The 27,758-nt window shown below is 41.2% G+C and overlaps 1 protein-coding gene across 3 annotated transcripts; it reads right to left on the bottom strand.

The window, feature by feature from the left end:
- Positions 1-41: 41 nt before the first annotated feature.
- On the bottom strand, positions 42-27,751 carry LOC136776929 (probable G-protein coupled receptor Mth-like 1). 3 transcript variants are annotated; one of them, XM_066732864.1, is made up of 8 exons: positions 27,351-27,751; positions 26,934-27,274; positions 26,217-26,831; positions 25,603-26,114; positions 16,934-17,012; positions 8,201-8,385; positions 4,776-4,914; positions 42-2,987 (listed from the first exon to the last, which is right to left on the bottom strand). In XM_066732864.1, the coding sequence occupies exons 3-8, from the start codon at positions 26,735-26,737 to the stop codon at positions 2,654-2,656; spliced, it is 1,770 nt and encodes a 589-aa protein (XP_066588961.1). In that variant the 5' UTR covers positions 26,738-26,831; positions 26,934-27,274; positions 27,351-27,751; the 3' UTR covers positions 42-2,653. The 3 variants fall into 3 exon arrangements, with proteins under 3 accessions (XP_066588961.1, XP_066588959.1, XP_066588958.1); XM_066732862.1 differs by having other exon boundaries at positions 26,917-27,274; XM_066732861.1 differs by having other exon boundaries at positions 26,217-27,274.
- Between the last annotated feature and the right edge of the window lie 7 nt (positions 27,752-27,758).

The following is a 27,758-nucleotide window of genomic DNA, read 5'->3' on the forward strand; positions in this document are numbered from 1 at the left end:
ATATTAAGATAAAAGATGCACGTGCACATTGTACTAACAGATCATGTTTATTATCATCATTAGTGCGATAGTAAATACTGTTACGATACATCGTATAGGAATGGTGTACGATCGATGATACAGCGGATGATCACTAAAATCGTCGCAAAATTCAATTTTGCGCTACTGATTACATAGTATATTTGTTCGCACTATATGTATGCATATGTAATACGCGCGTACGTGTTTGTATGGTTAATATGCAATTGCATCACTGACAACAGCATGTATGCAATCGGTGTATGCTAAGAGTCGACGAATTAATACTAAATTCCTCTTTTGCAGTGTGAAATCATCTATAAATAAAATATGAATATAGCCTCGATGATAACTTAAGGTGTGAATACGTTTAGCACATTTTCTGTTATTACACATTCGCGACGACCCTCGGATCATTCGAAACATGCCAAGTGCTTGTTTCAGTTGCAAGAGTAAAAAAGTCTACAAAAGTGACGATTCAACGCTTAATAAACTACAGACACACAATTTTGTTTTATAACCGAACGCACGTACAGTTTTTTGTAGTGGTCGTGTGAAAAATCTTCGGTTAAATTTTGTTATTGTTGCATAGAGAGGATTGCGTGTATATTATATCGTATACAGGGTTTGGTTGTGAAAAGTGCGTCTAAATCTTACTGTACTGGCAACTATATCTAATACGCTATAAACTAGTATTACAGTTGTGTCAACGGTATTTATCGCGAATAAATTAGTTTAAGGCTAAAGTTCTTAAGGTAAGAATTGCTCTTGAAACTATCGAGTAACAGAATGAAGCATAATGTACAGGGTGTGGCTTATTCGTTGCACGACAAACTGGCAATTTTAAATGAAAACAGACAAATTGACAATGCCGGTTTATCGCGCTACGAATCAATAATAACGTCGCTTAATAAAAGTATCTTATTCGAAACGTTAAATATGTTGGCCTAAATCGAACGTCGATGCTAATTGCTAATTACCAAGTAGATTAATGTTGAAGACAATAAAGCACGGAGCAGGGACGAACGCGTTAAACCAACTGCAAGGGATGGTTCGAACAACTCGCGAGAATTTAACAGAGTATATCTTGCGGTTACAGAGCTCCCTAATTACTAATCTTGCTAATACTATAATTTATTAACACTCTATGCTCACTCTCTCGTAGAATTTCACGCATAGGTTTAAAATAAACGCACCACTGCGCAGAGCATGCACACACTCATTCATTCACTATGCAAACATACGCTTAATACTGACAATGGAGCTCGATTTTGCAGAATCTTCGTTTCTTTGCTAGACGGATTTGGCATGGAGTTTTTATCAGTTACTAACCTCGTAAATTAAAGTCCCATTGCCCGCACTAGTTTATCACATCATTCCACCTAAGGAACTGAGAAGGGTCTGGAGTATACAGCAGCTTCCCGTCTTTAAAAGTTTCACACACTTTTACATATTTCCTTATTTTCAGAATCCACGCAAGCTTATCCTTTCCCTCCTTTCAACGAAAACATTTTCAAACAGGAGATAGAGTTAGGTAGGTGCCTAAATCGCGCGTCATTGGTGCACGTTTCAGTCTGTAGAGTGCGCCAGAGTACAGGGCTCTAATTTCATCCGGGCTGCTGATTGGTCGCGCAAATTTAATAAATATACTAGAAAAGATACTAGGAAGAATAATTTTCTTTCTAGCGCAGGCACAAGAGCAGCAGACACAGCGGACGATAAATTAGAGCTCGCTCGTGAATTGTATAGAATTCGGCACGTTGAACACACCACATTTGGAAGGCATTTTGAAAGGCATTGAATTCCTAGTGTATGTATACATATATTGTCTAGAGTTATCGATGATGGCCCGAACTGGCGTACACGATTGATTGAACCGGACGTCGTGAGATGATTATTAGCCAGCAGATACGAGGGGCAGCATGAGCTGTGGCCAAGCTCGATTCAGTGTACTATATATACATATGCGTGTATGGAGGAACGCGTGTGTATAAGAAGGGTCTTGGGGAGAAAGTTTTTCGCGAGGATGGTAATACAGCAATGGCGATGGTAGCAGGTTATTTGCACGGATGAGAAGGTTTTACGTAGGAATCGCAGTTATTCGCGCGAGAGGTTTAAAGTACTTGGCACTGATTGGTGGTAAGTCGTGGGCGAGAGGAGCCTCGATGCTGGGTACACGACGCTCACGCAAATTTATGCTAAAAGGGAATTGAAGAAGGATCGTTGTCAGGGTCAGTGACATAAAGGATTTTCGGTATAGAAGACGGTGCAGTGTCGCAGTCTCATTGTAATTCCGGCAGTGTCATAAGAATAAAATTAAGAAGAAAACTAGACTAGATCCGAGTGAAAGAGAAATGATAACGAACGTCAATCTTATATCGACAAGTATATACTATATATAGACAGAACGATAGGTTGGTTAAAAAGAACAGAGAAATGAGAAAATAGTCAATGATGAAAATGAATCGAGTTTGATTTTAAAGAATGATTTCGAGTAGGGGAGAAAAATGACGACGAGTGTCAATTTTGTACTGGTACGTATATGATATATCTATAGAAAGAATAATCAGTTTGTTAAAAATAAAAATGAGACGATGGGAAAATGGTGAATGATGAAAAGGAAACGTTGTTGATTTTAACAGATGGTTTCGAGTGGAGCAGTCTTTGTGCTAGGGTTTTGCGTGACACTGTCTCCCATGCTGGGCATTCCGTGACTGGTCGTACTGAGGCCGTTGCCTTGCCTTCCGGCGTTGGTCCTCGGGTTCCTGTTGCAGATCCTCTTAATGGCCGCCCTCACCTGTGGCTGGCAGCCGCAGAAGAAGAAGATTAGCACGCCTTGGAAAGCATTTATTAGATCCGTAAAGTACCATATGTACTGTGGACCACCCGCTGCCCATGATATCACGTCTGCCACCCAGGTGATACCCATTACTACCACCAGCTTCATGCAAACACGTCCCAGAGCAGCTCTGCAACAGAATAATTTCCCACTTGAATTAAAGCTCGCAATGATCAATGATAAGCGAATCAGAATCATCCATATACGTCTAGTGGTGAAGTGTCTCTCCTAAATTTTACATTTTTATTATTATTATTATTATCAAAGTACAACGCTCTCTCTCTCTCTCTCTCTCTCTCTCTCTCTCTCTCTCTCTCTCTCTCTCTTCGTTATAATTTCCCACCGCTAATTATTACAAACGTTTCAGCAAAGTAATAGCCTCTCTCTACTGCAACTAGAAATAAAAGCGCGTAAAAAAGTACCTACAGTCGAGATTAGCTGAAATATAGGCGCAAACGAAACTCGCAAAAAGCTCTTTTAAGATTTATTAATGTACAGCTTCGTTCAGGCGTTCATCGTTGCTAATTCATTTAAATGTGCGATAGATATTTCAACGGGCGAGCGCGAGTAACGTGATGATGAATATTTAAAGCGTGTGTGTCTCGCGATTTCAGAAATGAATGTCAGTCGAGCGCGAGTGTGGAGGATAACCGGAGTACAATTCGCTAATTCATCCGAGGATTAATTGATCTAACGAGACAGTCGATGCGCTCGGACCTGCGCGCACAAGGAAAATTAAGGGGAAATCCTATACTCTCGAACAATTCCTCGTATGTAAATGAATAGATGCGGCATACATAAGAAGTAAGTTTGAAAATACATTACGTTCGCACAATAACCGGAGTACAATTATTCGTTAATTCATCCGAGGATTAATTGATCTAACGAGACAGTCGATGCATTCGGACCTGTGCGCACAGGAATAGTAAGGCGAATATCCTATACTCTCACAAACAATTCCTAATATATAAATAAATAGATACGAAGTAGATAAGAAGCACGTTTGGAAATACATTACATTTGCATAATTCGATCACGGCAGACGGTGCTTCTTCTCTCCTATAAATAATCGATTCCTCGGAAAACTCAATTAGCACGATCTTATTCTGTCAAACCTGATCAACAATTTTTAATATTCTGCATTATCCTTGATCATTCGATGAACAAAGTTTAGATTTTATATAATATACTCGCATAAATATCAGTGTAAGCAATATGTGATATAAACTAATTGAAATCCAGATTCACGACTGTCATTTAAAATAAATTATTGTTACAGAGGTTCGCTTGTGTAATAAGAAAGCTGCAACAAACAGCAAGGATTACATGGATGGATTGCAGAAACTGACACGAGTTTCTTGATGATTTGACGAATCGAATTGATTGGTTCGCAATATCAATGGGAAATTGGAGGAATTATGTGTTGAGGCTCGTGCAGCAGAAGGGAAGGAATTGGATAGAAGGAGCGAGTGAATGCAAGAAGGAAGGAAAGAAGGAAGGACGCGGTGCTTGGCTCCCGTTCAAGCGAATCAAATGGGATAAGCTTTACTGTGCAAGGCTTTGCCTGCAAACGGAGAAGCTAAGCGAGAATCTCAATTTCAATGTAATGACAAATTATTGCGAGCTCGAGAGAACGTTGTTACTGGAAAGAAGGGTATGCTATATGGCGTTGCAATATATATGTATAATAAGAGAAGCAAAACAATTTCTCTGTAAAACGCCTTGGAATTTTAAAAGATTTATCTTATATACATGTACGCAGACTTTAGGAAGCCGGATATAAATATTTGTTCTCTCTTGCCCGAGCGCGACTGTGTGTGTATACGTGTGCATATATTAGTACAAGTAGAATGCGAAGGACGTGGGTGGACGTAAAGGACGTTTCGTCTTCAAACTGCTGCTCCTCTGCAATGCTAACCTTTCCGTAGTGCTCTTGACGAATTCGCCCTTCCAAAGGCCACACGTCAATTCTCGAGCAGTCGCAGCGAAGAACAAAAGGTTTATAGCAAGAAGTACTCCAACTGGTCCGTAGAAGTAAGCCAATATTTCCATGTCACCTGCAATAACAAAAGGGTTCAAACATTTAATTTCAAATTCAAATCATTTATATAAAGAAGAAAATTATTTTATTCCAATCAATCTTGCGTGGAATAGTTCCAATGAAATAATTTACATATAGTTTTAATCGATATCTGATTGAATTGAAAAAACACATTTTGCTCTTAGTGAAATTTAATCAATTTAAATTAAAATTGATTATTGTCGAGAGCTAATAATTTCAGTGGGACCACTCGATGCATTATTTATTTCAATCAAATTATTTTTCTTCTCCCGTTGTACGGATAGTTTATATAATATGTATTTGCTTTTGTTTTTTAGGAAAACGGTCAAGACGTGAATTTATTTACAGCACGAGAGGAGGGAGAGTAGGAAGACTCTCTATTTTTGAGCGGAATATCTGGATAACTCGATCGACGCCATTTCGAGACTTGTTCAATAATAAACGCGTTGGAGCGTTGGATTGGATACTGCTTGCTGCAATGAATGAAATGGTCAACGAGATGAGCGAAAGAGCGAGCTACATTTGTGTATAGGCGATCCACCATCCTCTTATACAGGAAGTAGTCGACATACAGCTTCTGGTGGATCCTCTTTGATTTCTCCTGAGCGAATATTTCATACGAAAACACATAATTATTCTCTCGCCAACTCGATTTTGCTTATTTAATTCGATGTTTAAATGTTGGAGCAAATGAGCGAATCAAACTCAATTAAGAACAAAATTTCTTGAAATTAATTAGATATTTGCTTGTGCGATAGAACAAATAAATATTTAACTAATTTCAGGAAATTTTTCTCTCAGTGTATCTGGAAAAGCGATCCATGATCCTCAACGTCTTCTTATACCGGAAGTAGTCGATATACAGCTTCTGGTAGATCCTCTTTGATTTCTCCAAAGCGATTATTTCATACGAAAACATAATTATTTTCACGTCGTGTCGATTTTGTTTATTTAATTCGATGTTTAAATTTTTGAGCAAACAAGCCAGCTAAACATTGAGAGAATTTGTTATTGAAATCAATTAAATATTTGTTTGCTCTATCGCAAACAAATTTTCTGTTTAATTCTATCGAATATTTGTTTGTGCGACAGAACAAAGGAATATTGAACTGGTTTTAAGAATTTTTTTCTCGGCGCATCTGGATAAGCGATCCACGCGATTCACGATCCTCAACATCCTCTTACACCGGAAGTAGCCTACACACGTCTTCAGAAGAATCCTCTTTGATTTCTCCAAAGCGAATATTTCATAGAAAAACATAATTATTCTCTCGCCAACTCGATTTTGCTTGCTTAATTCAACGTTAAAACTTTGGAGGAAACCCCTGCTGCGGTCCTGGTCATCCAAAATTCCCAAACTTTTTCGTCGCCATCCTCTTGGGATGGATCTCGTTTATTCTTTTCTTACACGGTGTCCAACATTAAGAAAGTTTTTCTATTAAGTCAACGGAGACAAGAAACGCGATCGACCTTTTTATTACTTTCAAATTCATAACTCTCAATTTTTTTAGCAAGAGAGAAAACCTCCTAATAATTATACCCTCGCATACATACATGCAAAACTAATTATAAAAATGACTACAGTAAAATAATTGTACGAAAACAGACTATAACATATAAATTTGAGAAAGAGAAAGAGACGGGGAAGCAGTTTGCCCGGCGAATTTTGGCAAGCCGCCAACAATAGCTGTTTCTCTCGGGTTATATCTCACTCCATGGCAACCCATAACAAACATAAGTGAATTATGTTCACACGCTTGGCGTTCGATACTTTATGCCATGGCGTATATAGCATATTCTTCGATATAGCGCATGGAGAAAAAAATGGGGGAAAAAAAGGAAGAAAGAAAGCGTTGAGAGAGTAACGCAAGAAAGCAAATACGAGGGAGGAAAATGCAATATCGCGGGAGCTGTTCTTTTGTTCAGGTGGAAATGCAAATACGCGAGTAAGCAGAAACCTCCAACAGTTTGGTTGTACTCTATACTTAAACGGTGAAATGAGAGATAACGCGCGGGCGGTACAGGGTGGCGAGGGTGCGACGCGCACCGATGAAGGGTGAGTTTTAGGGGGTTCTCTTCTGGTGCTTCACTCTGATGCAGTGTGCAGAGGGGGCAGAGGAAGAGGGTTCGACCGGACCGACTGGCGCCAAGTTTATCTCTCTGTCCCATCGCGTTTCGCTCCCTCGGCCCGCTCCGGACTGCCCTCCCATGCCTATATATATATATATATATGTACTATCCTATGTGTACTATAGACTACACTTATTATAACCTTCCTATTTACTCTCGTCTCCATATTACACAATCTCTCGATTCTTGCTTTATTAATATCGAAATATGGATTTTTTCCCTCGATATGTACCAAGTTTCCTCATCGTATATTAAAGCACTGGGGATTTATAAAGACTCCCACGACAATTGTATCATTAGGAAAACTCGACTTGGTTTCTTCCTGCAAATTAAACCTTTCGCTTTAATTTGCTTACTCTATTCTCGAGACTAAAAAATTTGCAAAAGTTTTGTACAATGTATATTATATAAAATTTCTCGAGGTCTTGAACATGTTTGCTCTTTGTACATTAAAGCACTGGAGATTTATAAAGACTCCTACGACAATTAAATCATTAGGAAAACTCAACTTGGTTTCTTCGTGAAAATTATAAACCTTTCGTCTCTATTTACTTACTCCGTTCTCGAGACTGTAAAAAAGTTATAAAAATTTTGCACAGTGCATATTATGTATAGAATTTCTTGAATCTTGCTTTATTAATATCGAAATATGAATTTTTTCCCTGGATACATACCAAGTTTGCTCATCGTATATTAAAGCACTCGATATTTAAAGACTCCTCTCACAATTAAATCATTAGGAAAACTCGACTTGGTCTCTTCGTGAAAATTAAAAACTTCTCCCTTCTATTTACACTTTTCTCTTGACTGCAAAAAATGAACAAAGTTTTCTACAATGTAAATTATATGGAATTTCTCGATTCTTGCTTCATTAATATCGAGTTATGGATTTTTTCCTCGACATATAACACGTTCGCTCATCGTACATAAAAGTACTCTCGATTTCATGCTCCCCTGACAATGAAATCATTAGAGACACTCGACTTGGTTTCTTCATGAAAATTACTGCTCTCTGGCTCTCTTTATAGTATTGGGAGAGTCGAGCGGATTATTCCGCCAATTAATGGGACCGTGCTCTCCGGTGGAAGTTGCGCGGCGAGTGCCTATTATCGCTCGGTTATTATAAACTGGCGTATTATATCTGGATATACCGTAGAACCAGCACTGCTTCTCCGCAAAGCGCGGCCTCAGGAAGGTGTACTGCGGCTGCGCCGGAAGATGATCCAGCAAGGCTGCCAATCCAGCGACCAAAAGGGGACCCCCCCACGCGTAGCAAGCATAAACTCGCAGCCTCAGGGTTTCCTGGCCCTTCTCCAAGCTCGCTGGCCTCAGATCTCTGCAAAACACAACAAACACGCATATTTTCTTTAGTCGCTCGCTTCTTTTTTCATTTTAATAAATAATATAGTTGCACGATTACTCCAATTCGCAATAAACGGATCAATTTTTGCAACTTGCACTCCGGACACTTTTTCTTGAAATTTTAATTTTATTAAATAGTATAATTGTAGGACAATTTTTTATTTGCAATATACAAATCAATCGAGTAGTTTAAATCCTTTCAATTTGCACTCGAGGCTCTTTTGACTAGAAGATAAAAGAAAAGTAAATCTAAAGAAACATATATGATCGAGCAAGGTTGGTCGAGTGGAGGAACAAGTGCGAAGAAATTTGGAAATGGGCAGTTTGCACAGAACTGTTCCTGCAAAGAGAATTATTTGTAGGTTTCTTAGAAAGGAGAGTGCGGAAGTGCGCTCCATTGTCGACCTCCGGAGAGATAAAATTATCATGTTGACGAGAGAGGGAGGGAATAAAGCCGCCAGTGTCCCGTGCGTATACGCCGCGTTACACTCCTTATTCTTCTTCTTCTTCTTCTTCTTCTTTTTCCTTTTCCTTTTCTTATTATGTTTCTTGTTCACGCGTCTGGTCACTTTTCGCGAAAAGGAACAAACGCGTATTGCGAGCTCTCGGATGTACACAACATACAGAAATAAAACAACTTGACATTCTTCTTGCGTTCTAATAATATAATTCTAAAAAAAAAGAAGGAAAAACAGAAAAAGTAAATCGAGGCAATTTTTTAAAACACGCCAAAAATTTGGCGAGAAATTTATTTGATAGGCTCGTCTGTGTGCAACACTCGTTCCAAAAGTCTGGCTGCTGATCGAGAAGATAAAGAGTAAGGAAGAAAGGGTGAGAGTGGGGGCACGTCGGCGAGTGGTAAAACCCTACATTTATCTGGCTGATATGGTAATTAAACGGACGGCAATTAGCGGCGGTGCCAGGTTAGAGCCACTATAACCGCCAACGCGACGGTATCATATATACTTTCTGTCTCGTCGAGCCACCGTGTACCCTACAACGCTCGTTAACGCGCACAACCGAGATAGACACAAAGATATATTTTATTAGTTACCTCGGATAAAAAATCAAACATTTTATTTCTATCGTCCCTTACGTGTCTACAATTTTTATCAATTTTTTCCTCTTGGAAATAAAGCGTATTGTTTACCAATTTGTAACACGAAAGTGAGATAAATCACGATGTACATTTAATTAATTAATTGTTGTAGAAAAATTAAGTATTAGATTTCTATTATCCCTTATGTGTAATTTTTTTCTCTTGGAAACAGTGTATTGGTTACTATTGGAGTTTATCAGGTGTTACAGTATTTTATTTTATTAGTTATATCTCACGGATAAAAAATCAAATAATTTATTTCTATCGTCCCTTACGTTTCCAATTTTTATTCATCTTTTTCTCTTGGAAATAAAGTGTATTGTTTACTACTTGAGTTTATCAGGTGTTACAGTATTTTATTTTATTAGTTATCTATCGGATAAAGAATCAAACATTTTACTTCCATCATCCCTTACGTGCAATTTTTATCAATATTATTCTCTTGGAAATAAAGTGTATCGTTTACCACTTGATAAACACGAAAGTGAGATAAATAACAGAATATATTTTTCTAATCACGCGCAACAGAGAAAACATGAAGCATTTTAGTTTTATTGTCCCTTACGCGTAACCCTTATCAAAATAATCATCTTACAAATAAAGTATACTGTTTACTAATCGAGTTTATCAGGTTCATACAGGAAGAGAGATTATTATTTGCACGATCTGTTTACCAGCAACACATCGGATGTTACACACGCGTACGGAGGACAATGAAACAGATGCGTATCATCTATTGTTTGTCTGAAAACTTTTGTAAGAGTCCGCTATTCCCTGGAAAGCTACTTTCTTGCTTGACGTTTCATGTCACGATGATAAAGCAACAAAAGCTCTCGTTACTCACTATGCGAAATCTTTTCTACACAAATTTCCAAGTACCTGCGATAAATAATCGCCGAGAAAACGGAGGCAAAATATCGAAGATTCGTACAAACAAATACAAGTAATATATACAGCAAAATTAATAGAGAAATGTTGCACGAGAAAACTCAAATTTATTTCCTCGAACGACAGGACGCAAAGTTTGCGAAATTTATTTCTAACTTATTTTCGTGCAAGAGAATAAACAGAATTTCTATATAAATTACTTTCGCAAAAAGGCTTTGAGAGAATATCGAAGAAAAAATTTAACCAAACAATAGACAAGGTGAGTTTTTGCACGGTATAACCTAACGATTCGTATCGCAACGTCAAAACACAGCAAAAGCTCTCGTTGCTCATTCCGCGAAATCTTTGATACACAAATTTCCACAAGTATCTACAATAAATAACCACCGAGGTAACAAAGGAAAAATATGTGAAGGTTCGTACAAACAAATACATGTAATAAATAGCAAAATTAATAGAGAAATTTTACACGAGAAAATTAAAGTTTTTTTCCTCCAACGACAGGGCGAAAAGTTTGCAAAATTTATTTATGACTTATTTTCGTGCCAGAAAATAAAAAGAGAATAACAGCATCTCTATAAGTTTCTTTCTTTAAGACGACTTTAAGAGAGTCGAATGAAAAATTTAACTGAATAATAGATGAGGCGAGTTTTTGCAGAGTATAATAACGAGTCGATCGGAGGCTCGGTTATTTCTATGGATGATTGCGACGATTAAACGAGGAATAAGATTGTTCTCTCGCGGAGAAAGAAACAAGGTGGTTCCGGTGGCGAGACTTCCTTGTCCCAGGACGATCATCGTTGTTCGATGATGATGCAACAACATTCCTCAGGAAGCCTAGTTATGTCAAGGACGCGCATACCGATTCCGTACGCACCTCTTCTGCTTGTATATACACGAATATATATATATATATATACTTACTATACTATACATATACAGCAATTCGATCCACTTTCCTATATGAACAATCTCTATGGGCAATCTATAGTATATACATATATATATATATATATATATAGCACATGGAGGTCCAATCACGACTCTGAATTTAGTGGAAAGCTCGCTAGCAGGATATTATAGTTGCGAAGGCGACGTCGTCGTTCGGGGAACATTTTACGAGCGATAAAAGCGACGCTCGATCCTGCTCTGTCCCCGTGAAAAATAAAACTTTTCTAGAATTTAATGAATCGCGTTGACGATTCAACGTATATATATATATATATATATGTGTGTGTGTGTATACGTGGCACGAATAAGGAAGAACACGTGAATCGAGCTTCGATAAACGTTGCATCGTGCAATTTTCCCATAAACTAGAGAGAGAGAGAGGGAGACTCGTTGATTCGAAGATATAGAAGCTGGTGAGTGCAAGATATATTAGGAAAACGCGCAGCTTGCAATTTTTCTATAAACGATGGTGAGAAAATGTTCGATTCCAAGATGAAGATATACTAAGAAAAATATAGAATATAATAAAAAACTCTCAATGTGCAATTGTCTAATAAACGAGAGAGAGAGAGAGAGAATGGTCGATTGTAAGATGAAGATATGCTAAGAAAAATGTAGAATATAACAAAAAAATCTCAATGTGCAATTGTCTAATGAACAAGAGAGAATGGTGGATTGTAAGATAAAGAAGTTAAGAAATGCAGGATAGAACAAAAAAAGTCTCAACGTGCAATTGTCCAATCAACGACAGAGAAAGAGAGAGGTAGATTGGAAGATACAGCTAGAAGCTGAGGAATAAGCACAGGATGTACAAAGGAAGGACAGGAAGAAGCGTGAGACAGTTTTTTGCGGGAGAACGTCGAGGTGTGACCATCTGCTGCCCAAACCGAGCGTAGAAATGCGGCTTATACTGATTTGAATATCGGGAGGGGAGGGGAGAGGGGGAGAGGAGGAGGTTGCTCGCCGAACGGAGAGACCGGAGCTTTAATTAAAACTCCTGTTTCGCGCCGAGCGTCTAAATGAAAATCGAAATGCCCTCCTCTTCCGGTCTCGAAACGTCCGGTCCGGTTGATCGCTTCTGCAATAATCATGGGGGTGGATGGATAGATAGAAAGAGCGAGGGGAGTAGTGAGAGTTATTCGTGAAATTGGAAAGCTCTCCAAGAACGGATATTGCAAGATATACAGCAACTATTTTCTTAGGATATTTCTTCTGGATTCCTCTTCTTCTTCTTCCTCTCCTTCTTCGGATCCTCCTCCGAAGGCTCGGCTTAATCAGCCAGGAACATCTGCTAGGATTTAATCCTGCACGCTCCTCTACATAGACGACGAGCCGTGTGCTCTCCTCTGCACTGCTGGCCAAAGAAAGCGAATTCGCCATAAAGAAGGCTAGTTCCTCCGCTCCGCAGGCCTTTCAGGTATAGCCACTCGCACATTCCGGACTCCTACCATCCATCCACTGCTGCTGACGTCACGCTCTGTAACTTTTCTTTCATCTAGAACCTCGTTTATGTTTGCGTCCTTTAAATTGTCAAACGGAAATTTCTTGAAAGCAAGACTCCGCTCTGTATTATATATTTATATATAAAGAGGGGGGAGGTGTAATCGAAGACGTGCAACAACCCCGTAATCGATACTCCTTTCAGAAAGTATAATTATCGTTTTATGAAAGACGATCCTAAGCCGGATGCGTTAGTTGCTTATGGCTTCTCAAACGTATCGTCTTACGCGAAATCTCGCCGAGCATCTTCTTCTTTCGATAATTGCCATTAATTTAAAATTTATCCCTGGATATTATTGGCGGAATATCCGTGAAATTCTCGTGTGCGTCCAATGCAATAATCAGAGGGTATATATATATATATATTTGCAAAAAGATTAATCGATTCTAATGAGTTTGCTCGTGCTACAGCTCGGTGTGGTTACCAAAATAAATGCAGGAGAGCAGCTGCGTTCCTATATATACATATATTAATAGCACACGTGTATCGATTTAACAAGCGCTGTTTGCTGGTATAGAGAGGGGCTGCAAAAAACCCAAGGAGTTTGCGAAAATGTGGCAAAAAAGCAGACAGGCTTTTCATTGCGCGGGAGGAAGTAGCAGTAAGAGGATTTAATTGCTATATGAAGGCAGATGCACGCTTGAAAGCACGCAGGTGTCTATTCGCGCGTGAGTCGCGCGGATGTATATATATATATATATATATATATAGGTAGAGAGCTGTATGTAAGTGTAATTAGCCCAGCCCCCCCCCCCCTCTCTCTCTCTCTTGGCCGTTGCTTACTGGTACCGTATGTATGTATATATATATATATATATATATGTACCGTAGGAAGGACGTAAATTTTTGCCAACAAAGAAAACTCGAGGAAGAATATTTTCCGAGAAAAGACAAATGACTGCTAGAATTTATCGAACGCCGAAGAATAAGGCCGATGAAGAATGTCAATTGCGTGGTATGTCGAGAATTTGTTTACTCCTTGCTGAATAAGCACAGCGAAGCAAATTATTTCCATGAAAAATTCTTCTCACCCCGGGAAACAGCTTTGTCATTCGAGGCTCTTCGAGGAGAGCGTCAATGAGATATTTGGTGTATAATAATATAATAATAATAATGGGAAGAGATAGGGGCGACGTTGCAGGCAGCGGAAAATGAGCTTTCAGAAGAGATTTCGGGGAGGACGTTGAAACGCGAAAGGGCAAAGATTTTTCGTGCAGTGGCTTCGAATGGGAATTCCCATTAGGCAGGTATACCAATTAAACATGAAACATCCCTGTACTATATATATATATATATAAGCTAGTAGTGCACGTAGACGGTTTAATAATCCCGCATGTTTGCTTGTCAAGTTGGTTCGGAGGACGGAGAGTGGCTGAGGAGAGGAGACCCCTCGAGAAGACCCCGAACAACGCCTTTGAAGCTCATTCATATCCAAGCGAGCCACGAAGGAAGGAACGACTCGACCTCCTGAGACAAGGACAGCCGCTAATTTGAAAGGAACGCTCCCCCTCTTCTTATTTTATATAGAATTCAGCAATTCAGTCTTATATATATATATATATATGTAATGAGAGAGCAGAGCTGCGACTTGTATATATTTTTATATCGTACAAAAGACATAAGAGCTTAAGAAGATGAAGGAGAGAGAAATTTGATGATTCTCGATGACAGGAATGAAAGAGGGTAGGGGAGGGGGGATGGGTAGCGTCGCGAGATTTGATTCACCAGGAAAAAAGTCGGCGGCGCCGGAGTGACGGCTTTGTAGGGAAGTCGACGTTGCGGAAGGAGCAAGTAAAAAGCGGAGAAGCTCTGAGAAAAAGCGCTTCGCAACGAGCGAAAACTGTCAGGCTGTATCATATGGCCGAGTGATTCCTTCGAAATTCCAGGGAATTTCGGGAAAATTATGACTAGATGCTATATAGCGCATTTTCCCTCTTTTTCACTCTCTCTCTCTCCTTCCTTTTCTAATAATTCTATTACGTCACAACAAAGATTTTTCCAACGAGGAACAACTGTCAAACTGTCTATCCTATAGCGAACAATTTTTTTGAGAATTTACCTAATTTATGTCAATTTTCTCTCTCCTCATTTTTCTAATTATTCTATCAGTCAGAATAAAGATTTCTCCTACGAGTGAAATCTATGAAACTGTGTATCGTATGTATAACCGAGCGACTCCTCGGAGAATCTACAGAATTTCTCAAAATGATGAATAAAAGCTATATAGCGCATTTTCATCGTTGTCCTCTCGTTCCTTTTCTAATAATTCTATTACGTCGCAATAAAGATTCCTAAGATGCACTTCGTATGCAAGTTTCGTCGCGGCGCGGCGTGGCGTGGCGTGGCGTCGAGTCGGTGGTTGGACGTCGGACCGCGCTGCTCTCTTTATTTCGAAAATTGCGCATTCCACGGCTCGAATAATGCTCCCGGCTCTGGCTCCGTCATCCCAGCAATTCTCCTTCATCGCTCGAGGGTCACGAATACACCTCGTCCTACGTGTTAATATTTCCATTCTAGTCTTCGTCGGCTTCCATTTACATGCTACGCCTATCTATATATATACATACATATATACGTTGTACCGGCTACTCGTACAAGTTTTCTCAGCCTCGCTCGGAACACGGAGAAAAGTTGTTACGATAACAAAATACGCATCCGCGGTTTTCAGCGATAAAAATCTCCGCAGTCGTGCTCATTGATCGGTTACATAACTCTGATATAAAAATACTTCTTGCGCCATCTACATGAATATTCAACAACGATTAACAGTCATATTACAGAGAGAATCCGGTGAAAAAAATTAATATATTTAACGCAAGCCAATGAATATTCAAGCGATGGATCAATTACAAACTTGATCATCTAATATTTCCATCTTCTCTCAGGTTGTTCGCAACAGATCATCCAGGATGTAAATATACAATAATGAGAATTTACAGTTTTCTATAAAATAGAGAGAGAGAGAGAGAGAGAGAGAGAGGATAAAGGTGCACGCGTGGTTTTAACCTGGCAATTATTTCCGCGAGGCAGATGGCCAAGCAAGTTTTTCCCTTTGAGGGATCTCGTGTTGCCGCGTAGGATCCGCGAAGAAACAACGGTGCGGTGGCCTCGGAAACCTGTGTAGCGACCCGGACTGGCCAACCAGGAGCAAGATCGCCGTTCGCGCAGAGTTCGCTGGCGCGCAGGTGCGGAATAAGGCCCCCGACTCGACGGGACTTGCCTCGCTTGCCCCGAGAGAACCGCGAGGTCGTCGACTCTTCGGCTATATAGCTACACTTCTTTCTCCTTCTCTTTATCTTCGTCGTCCCCACAAACACCATAGCTCGCAACTTGCAGTTTACCACTCTACTGCTATATCCTGTATATATATATACAGTTTTACTGGATCCTCTCACAGTTCTCAAAGACCCGCAATGACCTCAAAGAAGCATCTTCAATTTTTAGCATATAAATTGGAAATTGAGACTCGTGCAACTGAGAAGAAAATTGTTGAAATAAATTAACATTTGTTTACGAGGGGAGAAAGAAATAATGAATTGACTTAAAGAAATTTGCCCTTGGTATACGGCCAATTCTAGCCACTTTTCAATTCGCAGGATTGTGCAGTGTGCAACGGAGCTTCGTTGGAGGATCAAGAACAAGACAAGTTCAGGACAATCCCAGCTTTAGTCCTTGAGGAGTTTTATGGGAAACGACCTCTGTAATCTCTCTTTCGCAACCAGGATATTATTCTTCGACGTATCAAACATATTCCATTTACCTGAAAATTGGGAAAATTCATTAATCAAGTGAATTTCTAAAGTTTTAAACGATGCAGATGGCATATCACAGAGGGGATAATTTTCCAGTTGGAAAATCACGGAGCGGTTCAGCTAGCGTGAACACGCCATGCACGGGCACGGGCGTGCCGATGACACTTGAACAAGTGGATACACTGGCTCTGAGTGACGCACGTGTTGCTGACACGACTACGCGCCGACCAACCAACCAGCCAACTACATCCAACTCTCCCATAACCCAATTCTCCCCCTCCTCCTCGTGATCAATCCGATTCCTCATTTACTAACGCGCGAAGCGACTCACCTGAACGTCCACCAAATGTTGAAGCACATGGTGTTCAGCCAGAAGAAAGCAGCCAGGAAGAAGAAATGTGCCATGATTGCTGAAACATAAAATAAATCAGATTAATATACAGAGAGTATATATACAGGTAGTTGTAATACACGTACTGTGCTATGGGATTCGATTTTAGAAAAAAAAAACAAAAAGAATTTCTTTTTTTCCATGGGGGTTTTGGGCCTGAAAGATTGACGAAGTTGCGAGGAAATTTCAGAAGGGTTGGTACTGAAAACTTTGATGGAGGGGGGGGGGGGGAGTGAACCAACCAGCCAGGTCTCTTTGTAAGCTCTGATTTGAAAAGATGTCGTATTCATAAAACTTTCAGAGGCTCCATTATGTGCTTTGGCGAGGCTTGCGTGTAGGCCTATTAATTTCTAAGCAAGGCAGAGAGAGAGAGAGAGAGAGAGAGAGTAATATCGACACGACAAAGTTAAATACTATATCTCTCCTTCTAAATAATCCCAGGACGAACACGAAAACTCCCCTGCCAAGTAATTAGTATTAGGAGAACGAGTCGCGAAGAAAAAGACGAACGACCGGCACAAAACCGGTGCAATCTAATTTGGAGCCCATGCAAATCGAGTCCTTAACTAGCCGACGTTCAACCCTTGACACTCGAATTAACTCGAACGAAGCCCTAAACCTAAACTCTGCAGTAGAGATGAAAAATTCAAGAGAGGAGGGAAGAAGGAGGGGGGGGGGGGGGTACTCCGCTCCGCTCCGTGAAACATAATTACGCGATATTTTATTGTTGAGAAGCACTGCCAAGCAAGCAGTGATCTCTTTCATGCGGAAAATAGGGAAGACCATCGGGACCCTTCGATTCGGGGAGTTTGCTCGATGAGGGTAGTCTTATATATATGTATATTCTATTCTATACTGCTATATACACATGTTGGATAGATGGAATTATTCCAAGATAAAATCGCTCGAGGAATAATTGAGAAAATTCTCTCTCTCTCTCTCTCTCTCTATATATATATATATATATATATATATATATGCTTTTAACACATATATATGTACATGCCGTTACGAGCTTAATATTGAGGATAATTTGGGAAACTCGTGTGTTTGAGAGCAATATCCATCGAGGAGAACCACCGAATGGCCCATATTCGTGGCTCGGACGGGTCATTTTAGATTTGAGTTTGGTCGGTTTTGCTCGCTCGCGGCTACTTACCACGAGTCGAGCGCTAATACTCTGCTGTGTGCAGCGCTAATGAAACACTCTGCTGCTGCTGCTGGATGAATCAGCTCGTCGAGTCGAGTTTAAATATATCCGCGTTCTCCATTCTTCGAGTCGGGGATATTTTCCTTCTCTCTTCTCTCTTTTACCGTATCCTCCGCCAAAAGGCTCCGCGTGTGTATTTATTTGAGTTATTCCTCAAAATAAATGTCCAATGGATTAATTTTAATATATTAGTGTATACATGTGTGTGGATAGCCTTGGTTTATCAGATATCCTGTGCAGTTAGCAGTATATATAGCACAGTGGATTTAGATTAAGCTTTTCCTTCTCTCTCCCCTCTTTCACTGCATCCTCCACCAGAAGGCTAGAAGTTTATTTATCTGAGTTATTCTTCAAAATAAATTTCCAATGGATTCATTTTAATGCATTGGTATGTACATGTGTGTGAATAGATTTGGCTCAAGAGATGTCCTGTGCAATTAACAGTACATCTAACACAGTGAGTTTTGATTAAGTTTTTCCTTCTTCCTTTTCTCTGTTATTGTATCGTTCACCAATAGAACATAGTGTATTTATTTTTGGTTGTTCTTCAAAATAATTTTCCAATGGATTAATTTTAACACATTAGTGTATATATGTGTGTGGATAGCATTGGTTTATCAAATATCTTGTGCATTTAACAGTACATAGAACATGGTGAATTTCGATTAAGATTTTTTTTCTTCCTCTTCCCTTTTATTATATCGTTCACCAAAATGCTGTACGTTTATTTATTTGAGCTATTCCTCAAAATAAATTTCCAATGGATTAATTTTAATACATTAAAATATACACGCGCGTGAAGAGTTTCGGCTTATCAGATGTCCTGTACATTTAGCAGTACACATATAGCACAGTGAATTTCGATCAAGATTTTCTTTCTGTCTTCTCCCTTTTACTGTATCCTCCACCAATTGGACATACAAGTTTTCATTTGAGTCATATCTCAAAATAAATTTCCAATGGATTAATTTGACTATATGTATCAGTATATACACGTGTGCGAAGAGTCTCGGCTTATCAGATGTCCTGTGCAGTTAGCAGTACATATAGCACAGTGGATTTCGAGCAGTTCCGGAAGAACGCTTCTCGGGTGGAGGAGAGGGGGTGAGGGGTCTGCAATTCTACCACGGCGAGGCGAGGCGAATGCCAGTCGCGTCTGCTTCCATGGACACGCTTCGAATATGCAAACGACCGAAGCAAGCGGTCCTGCCTGCTGCCTGCACAGGGATTCCCACTGGAATTTCCAGCTTTTGCGCGCTCAAGCCGCGAAATCCCCTCTCCAGCATTTGAGCGATCGTGATTACGCAATTTCCGCTTTGGTTTCATTCAATTTCGCAGCCCCGATCGTTCCATTTCCCACCGCCAGATACTATGTGCTTCCGTCACACTTTTTCCTCCTTTTTTTCTTTCACCCGACAAATGCTTCCATATATATATACACAAACGTGTGTTGTATATACGTAGACGCGTGCCAGACCTCGTGGATTCGCCTCAATTGACCTGGAACGTTGGTATATTAACGTCGGACGTGAGAGAGCATCCAGCGGGTCAAACGGGGGCGTGGCTAATTCAGCACAATAATTAACAGCTCCCCCCCCCCCCCTCCTCCCCTCATCAAACATCAAAATTCTCCTCATCGACCAAAAATCTTGTAATTTTTGTCCAAAAAGCAGCATCGCCTCTCAGCTATATAAATTTATAACTAACGTGCATAAAAGCTGAATTGAAATTTTGCTTGCTCTTCTTTACAAGATTAATTCTCGAATGAACCAATAGCGATCCTTATCGCTGGTTGGGGCTGCTCTCGCTGTATGCGCGGCTTCCCAATTATTCGAGCAAACATGCGGCTTTACAATCTGTATATATATACCATTAACTATACTATACGGCTGCATATGCATACCGGGAGAACCCAGGTGAGTAATCAAGGTAAGAGCTCGGAGTAGCAGGCGATATACCCATGAGAGACCTCTGCGAGCCTCTCTGCACCTTCGACCACGATTGTTTACACTTTCTAATAGCCGCTCGGTATCGCTAAGATATCACCAGTTCTCGACTGTATACGCACGCGCCTTCCTTTTAATTTTCTTTTCCAAACTCTTACAGTATATATATATATATATATATATATATATATAGTATTATGGAATGTATATACAGAGTATACCTGCGTGAAATAGCAGCAACAGCACATGGCCGCAGGATGTTTGAAAAGCAGATGGTTCGCAGACCAGTGATTTGGCAGCTGTCGAACAGCACGCCGTTTTTCTGAATTACTATAAATATGAAAGTTGCAGGGATGGAGAGAAGGATTTTTCTCTTTGAGGCAACGAAAGAGAGAGAGAATGCTTGGCTGGAAAATGGCAATTTACTCAATATTCCAGACGCGAAGGAACATGTCCCCCTTCTTTTTGGCACTGGCCGCTTCCAACGAGGCCTGACTCGAATTTTTCCAAGGGCATTTTTCCATTTTCCGCCCTGCCAGCCCCCACTCGCTCTCTCGTCGCTCAATCCTACGACTCGCACCTATTATTCCACTATCGTGCGGGAATAAATAGCGAAATTCAATCCACTGGCTTACTTTTGTGAATATACATTCATATATACTTATACATATATATACTTGATGCTCCACTTGCGACGAGCCGGAGTTCTCTCTGGCTCGAGCCAAGCCGAGTCTAGCCGAGCAGAGCCAAGCAGTCTCGTCCCGTCCTTAATTAGCAATTAACATACACGTCACTTATCGGAAAATTCTTCCACGTGACCGGGCTAATTCACTTATAAAGCCCAACAATAAGAGCAAAGCGGGATTGATTAATTGCGACTGGCTTCGGAATTCGGCCGAGCGAGGGATGATTGCAATTAGCGAGAATAAAATTAACAAGAGAAATATATCGCTTTATACGTAGCCCGTTTGCTTTTTTTTATATCCTGCCGGTTGATACGCTTTCTTTTCGAGGGTCACCATCCGTTAACAAGGGATTTTACACACGGTCGTTACATGGTGTACCTATGTACACACACGTATATACATACATATATAAAAGTAGAACACCTGGCGAGGCTCTTTCGCTCTTACCATCGGATAAAGCATAATAATAATAATAATAGTACAAGCATGTCGCAGCGGAACGGAAGGACCAAATCGAAAGGAAAAGCATTCCATTTCCAGTCGCAGTTCCAATTTGAGTCGGTTTCAGCGGCACAGCCACGTTCGCCACGTTCCAGCTAGGCCCACGAATGCGAAATGACACACGAGCGAGCGCGCGGTCGAGAAATAATGACGTAGCCATGGGAAATGCTAGCAACTCCCATAAATCCTACGGCCGACATTAAACTTTATGGCTTTCCATTTCCCGTCTTCGCAACGCGTTTCCTCAAAATTCCGCGCAGCAACAAATAATTACTGTATCTTGCCACTTGTCAAACTAAAGGATTACGAAAGTCGAGCTGTGAAAATTTCATTAGGACAAGGAGATTTTAGATGACTGTAATCCCGGAGAGTTTTCAAGTCCCAGGACACGCTCGCTCGATGATTTATCGCCAGAAACTAAAGCGGGTTTCGGAGAGAGCTTCGGTGCGTTCCTCTACTTCCTTCGCCCGTCTCCCTCGCTCGTTTGGCCTAGCCGCAAAATACGAAAGTTTCTGCAGCGATGCGCCTTAATTTTACGGGTTACACATATATATATATATATATATATACATGGGGTGTGCTGTTTGCCTTGACTATATAGCTATATGGACCAGGCAACGTGACGATGATAAATCGAGCTGCACCAGGACACAATCTTTTCCCATTAGAACCCCTTAAAAATGTGTGCATAAATTTTATCACTTATTTCTTCCCCCTGTATATATATATTATAATAATAGCCTTATATATATATGCAGCTTTCTCGGGTCTTTCGCAAAGTACAAAAAAAAATCCAGAGAAATTACGATTACGCGATTGCGATCGTCCGTCTTTAATTTTTTGCGATTTTATTTTGCGCGCAAGGACGGTGCGCAGCGCGCAACAGCTCGTCGAAAGAGCTTCTCTCGTACACACACACACATATATATATATATATATATATATACACACAAAGCACAGGAGAGAACTGATTGCCCGCCGTGCTTTCCACCTCGAAATCACCACCGGTTTTGTTATTTATTTTTCCTCGGCAGACCTACAGCACATATATATATATATATATATATATATATATGTACCAAGAAACGCTCTCTTACGCTTAGTATTTTTCTTTCCCCACCTCTGTACCCTCTCCTCCATAAAGCCATTTGTCAAAAATCAGTTGTAACAATATTTACGAATCAATCGAGAGGAAAGAATGAATCGAGAGATAGAGAAAAAAAAACGAAGAGAGATTCGGTACAGAGAGGTTGAAGAGTCAGTCATGCAAGCATACTACATCATCAGTCCGCTTTGAGCTTTTACATTGGAATAATTTTTCTCGCACGAGAATTATCGTCGGTTCTCCGGTGCGCGAGCACGATACAGAATATAATCGATCATAGTCAGAGAGAAGGACGGACGTAATCGGGTTGTCGACAAGGTTAATCGTTGACGATTCTACGCGGGGTGCTATATAGCAGACCTCTGGAGGTTTCATCCCCCTGCAGACTCTCCGCAATACGTCCAGTCACGTAAGCTTAAATTGGTCAATTATTTGCCAATCGTCGTCGTGTCGCAACGACCCTTGAACCCTGACTACACATACGTGTGCTACCTGGCCAAGTCCCGCTCATGCCAGGATTTGCCAGACGCTCGTTTACTCGCACGCAATTCCTCAAAATCAATCGCCAGAAGAAGCAAGTATTTCTGCTCTATCGCACCATCGTCTCGAGTGTTGATCATTCCCAGATGTCTTCTTTCCGCTGCACTCTAATTACTCCCTCGCTCGACTCTCTCTCTGCTTCTTCTACCGTATAGTATAAACGAGAAGCGCTTACTTGGTAGAAAACAGAGAGAGAGAGAGAGAGAGAGAGAGAGAGAGAGAGAGAGAGAGAGAGAGAGAGAGAGAGAGAGAGAGAGAGAGAGAGAGAGAGAGAGAGAGAGGGGTAATAGGGGGGTTAAGTTTCATACAGTTGACGCTAGCTTTGTCGATGATTATTTTTAGGCACCTCCCCCCCTCTCTGTGTTGGAGAAACGAAAATGCAAGATAAGCAGATAAAGCACAGAGTAGCGCTTATCGAAGCAAATGGGCGCGTTTATGCGTGTGCCGAAGCGAGCCACGCACCGCGCTGGATCACCGTTGCTCGCTTGGCTCTGACTTTTTACGCGTGGCACACTCCCTATTTTTAGACGCTCGAGAAAAAAATAGCTCCGGCGCATACCAGCTTTATGGGCCACACCGCTAATAACGTCCGCTGATCTGGACAATAAAAGAACTTTAATGTGCGTATATATACAGAGTATGGAACACTGTGCTATTATTGCTTTGCTATCTTCGGGGAATCCCATGCTATGCAACTCTGCAACTATACAGCCATTTCCCCCCATCCCCATGTACGTACAAGTATTAGTAAGTACTACAATAGATCCCGATGCTAACAGCTTAACTCTATTTGATGTCAGACCGCTAGGAATGCGCGACAAAAGCCTCCTTGTTCTCCGCGAGTCAATGAATTCCAGCCCAGGGCACAATGGCATTTTGAAGAAAATATTAAGAATGTATTTGGAGAATAAATAATCGATAATTTACAGAAAATCCTTCGCTATTCAATGCTGCACAGTTATAAAGGGCTCGTTGTGAATGGCCTCGTGGAATTACAATAAAGAGCACAGTATTCGTCTTGGCGTCGACTTATCGAAATCTTTTGATTATCGTCCAGACTAAACTTGGAGGGTTACAAAGTTCGTGAAAGCAATCAGGGCTCGTAGCCAATAATAAACACGAGAGTGTCAAGTTCCTTCAACTTCAAATCGATCGATAAAAGAAAATTTTGTGGTATATGTATATATATATATAATAGTGTATGGAAGTATCGTAGGGCTATATATTTTTTTTTTTTCAAAATATTACAACATTGGTAGATTCGCATCTATTTGGCCCCGATTCTTTACAATTTAACCTTGTTAGCCGCTAACAGCCTCGAGATTTTCCAATAATTATTCCATTCTTTTCACAGTTAATCGGACAAGTTTTTATGCTTGCATTACGAGAGAACGTGGGTTCGCCGAGAAGACAGAGAGCTGCGATTCACGTACACATTCTTATACTCATACGTGACGGTATACGTGGTATGTATACGCAGCGTGTGTACCTACAGCCCGAAGCATTTGAAAAAGATCGTGCGAGCACTTAGTTAGACACGTCTTCCCCATAAATGGGCTCTCCAGCATCAGCATCTGATGCGGTCAAAGCCAAAGTCACAGCGGTTCTCTCTGTTTTCTCGGAAAATATGTCCTATGCCGCACACAAACACAAACACGCATACGCACACACACTACAGAGAAGTTATATATGCGGAGGAAAGATAGAAACTCCTGAAATAGCTGTCTTGACACTATTCTTCCCGTTGCCTCTCGTCATAATTTGAAAAATTAGCGAGTTTCGTGCGTTATAATGGCCGGAAGAGGCAATTTGAGCCGAGAAATTTCTTGAAAACCTACTTGCTCCACACATGAGATTCTTGGCCGTTGTTGCTTACGTCATTTGAAATGCAAATATACCGAAGGAACAATGAGAGAGACAAAACGGTAGATTAGGTCGTTCTCGAGGTGTTATTTTTGAGCAATCAATATCCGTGGATGCATTTTTAAGAGCGTTGAGAATATCTGACCTATAAAATTGCTGATGGGAAATTGCGCAAGTTACAATATGACTGGCGGCTATATGTATACCGTTAGTGTCGTGAAGGTGGAATTCCTGCGTTAACGCCACGTGATTTTCCGGCTCGTAACGCGTAATTCTGCCAACTTCGCATCGGCTTGTAACAGGATACGCAATGGTTTGACAAACTATAGTCTAAATATTTATATATATATATATATATATACGTATCGGTGCGATATAATAGAGCAAAGCCACGTCGTGTAGCCAGAGAGAAACGCATGAATCATTCCAAGGGCCCGAGTAATTTTGGCCTAAGAACGAAACTCGAGTCTGGTGGATTTTACGAGCGAGAGCGGTCCAATAAAAAAAAATCCAACGTCCTCAGACAAAAATAAGATTAATACTGGCTAGAGGAGTCATGGTTCACTTATTTCCTCCGTTCGACTTTCTCCAAACGCAAACGTTTTCGTTGAGAAAAGGTAGGTGTATCTCTCGCTTGTACTATACTTGTACGCCGCACGACCCACTTGAATAACTCGAAAGTAACTCTCTTCGAGTATACACATATATATATATATATATATACTATTGTACGCAGGTACAAAATTCTTTGGACTGACCGAATGCTTTGCAAGCTCCATTGGGCAGTGAACCACTGGCGAGTTGAATAATGGCCATGAGTATATCTCCCGTCATGAGACAAGCGACGTGATGCGTTTGACATCTCCAGTGCAAAACGTGATGAGAGGCTGGTAAGAGGCAACCGGCGACCAGCGTGGCGGCCAAGAAGAGGGCGCTAATTATGAAGCCCACGGAATAGAGTGTGAACCTCACGTCTCCTTGGGCTTTTATCAGTGGTCTCTGCGGAACGTGTTCCGAGCAAGCAAAGACCTTGGCCGCCAGATTCAGTTCCTTGATCCTCTCGATGCAAAACTGATAGGCCGGTAAATCGACTCCGGCCACACGGAGGCTACCGTCCGGCTGGAGAACGGCATCTTTAGAGTCTCCCAGATACGTAAAGTTGTCCGAGTTTAGACACGTTGGAAAACCTTGAAGGATCTCCACCATGAACGATATGTTGGGCAAGAATGTCGGGATATCGTCCGGATAATTCCCAAACGCGCAAGTTTTTCTGCAAATTGATTATAAACATTAATTAATGAAAAAATATATGTATATATTAATAAAAAGGTAGAAGTATATATAGTGTGTGTATCAAGTAAAGAACACTGACTTTTCCTCGTGGAAAACTGCATTTTCACCGCAGCATTTGCGAACTTTTGCCTTCATGACGACCGCAGCATGCTTTTCCTCAGGTTTCTTCTGCATGCAGACGAGCAAGGCATTGGCGTCCATGCAGAATTCCTCAGGTGAGAAAGATTTCTCATTGGCGACCTCGAGGATGACCTCGCCGCTCTCCATCAAAATGAACGGATTGGATTTTCTGAACGGCACGTAGGTCAAGACGGTGCCAGGCGTTTTGCAGACTGGTCTCGTGCTCTCCAACAGCTTCCAATTATCGGGGAAGTCACGAAGGTAGTTTCGCTCGTTTGGTGAATAAATCAAAATGTTCCACTTAAAGTCTTTTTGATTAAGCTTGCATCGTGGCGTCTCTGTCGAGTTTGCCTCAATTTGCTCGAACTGCTCGTTTTTCCCGCAGCACTTGCGAACCTGCAGCATCGATGTTCCTTGATCGGCGAACACAACGGCGAGCCCGACGATCAACGCAAACGCGCCAAGCCTCAGCTTCTTCATGGTTCATGTGGCTCGGAGATTTCAACGAGGCAGGCGCTTCAATACATTGTATACAATATAAACTGCAGTTTGTAAACACAAAAAACGCTCACTCCTGTAATAAGTTATAACAAGTTAAACAACGCACTTTGATAGAAAAGCCTGAAGAACGGTATTGTAGCACAGAAATAAACACGCACGTAAACCTCAACGGTACCGAATCGAGCAGTAAACTCAGTAGCGAACACCGAGCGCAGCTGACACTGACTACTGAGGCCGAGAGAGAGAAGAACGCTGAACGCCGCTGGCGGCTGGACTCGCTACGAAGCGAACTGAACGAACGGCGTGTTGGGGTTGCGCGCGCAGCTTTCACCAGCCTCACACATCTGCCCGCTTGCTTGGCTAGCTGGCTGCCTGCCTGGCCTGGCCCTTGTTCCTTCCTTTCCTCGTCCTGTTCGCGAACCGCCTAGACGGTAGACGGGGAGGGGGCAGGGAGGAATTTGCCAAAGCACGTGTTGTTTACTCCTTCCAGCAGACCAGCGACAGCGTGGCGTGCGCCTGAAACGCAAAAGATCCTACGATTAAAACTCAAATAAGCGATTCGACCCTAACGAAACACACTTTTACGTTATACCTGCTAGCTAGAGCTCATTTAAGATTTTCGATTGCTGCAGCAGCGGAGCACATTGCAGGCATCACCCTCGTCAGTTTGATATCGATGAGGGTAATTTACGCGAACATTGTTGGCCAAGAAGATTGATGCGTTGGGTGCGTGCGACCGGGAGTAAGCGGGCGGGCGGGTGTACCTATAGCGGGAGACTAGCAGCTACCAACCCGACCCAACCCATCACATCACTTTTCTGTCTGCCTCGTGTGATGAATTGCGTTTCGCCACCCCGAACGATTCTCCTACGTAACTGCGCCGTCATTCGATGCATTATTCTATTTTATATCGCAAACTGCGAAAGCGAAGCACAGCCATCAGAGACTCCTTCGTTATTATTTGTTATTCTCCAATACATGCCCGTTTGCTTGGCTTGCA

Source organism: Prorops nasuta, unplaced genomic scaffold (assembly GCF_024137725.1).
Source record: "Prorops nasuta isolate Cenicafe-Biocafe unplaced genomic scaffold, Cenicafe_Pnas_1.2 PNAS00010, whole genome shotgun sequence".
Taxonomy (NCBI): domain Eukaryota; kingdom Metazoa; phylum Arthropoda; class Insecta; order Hymenoptera; family Bethylidae; genus Prorops; species Prorops nasuta.

Bases quoted from the DNA above. Each gene is read 5' to 3' on its own strand.
- LOC136776929 (XM_066732864.1), bottom strand. From the start codon at position 26,737: ATGAAGAAGCTGAGGCTTGGCGCGTTTGCGTTGATCGTCGGGCTCGCC. The intron at 4,915-8,200 runs GTATATCCAGAT...TTGTTATTGCAG, and splicing joins GAAGCAGTGCTGGTTCTACG to GTGACATGGAAATATTGGCT. The intron at 2,988-4,775 runs GTTAGCATTGCA...ATTCTGTTGCAG, and splicing joins GTCAAGAGCACTACGGAAAG to AGCTGCTCTGGGACGTGTTT.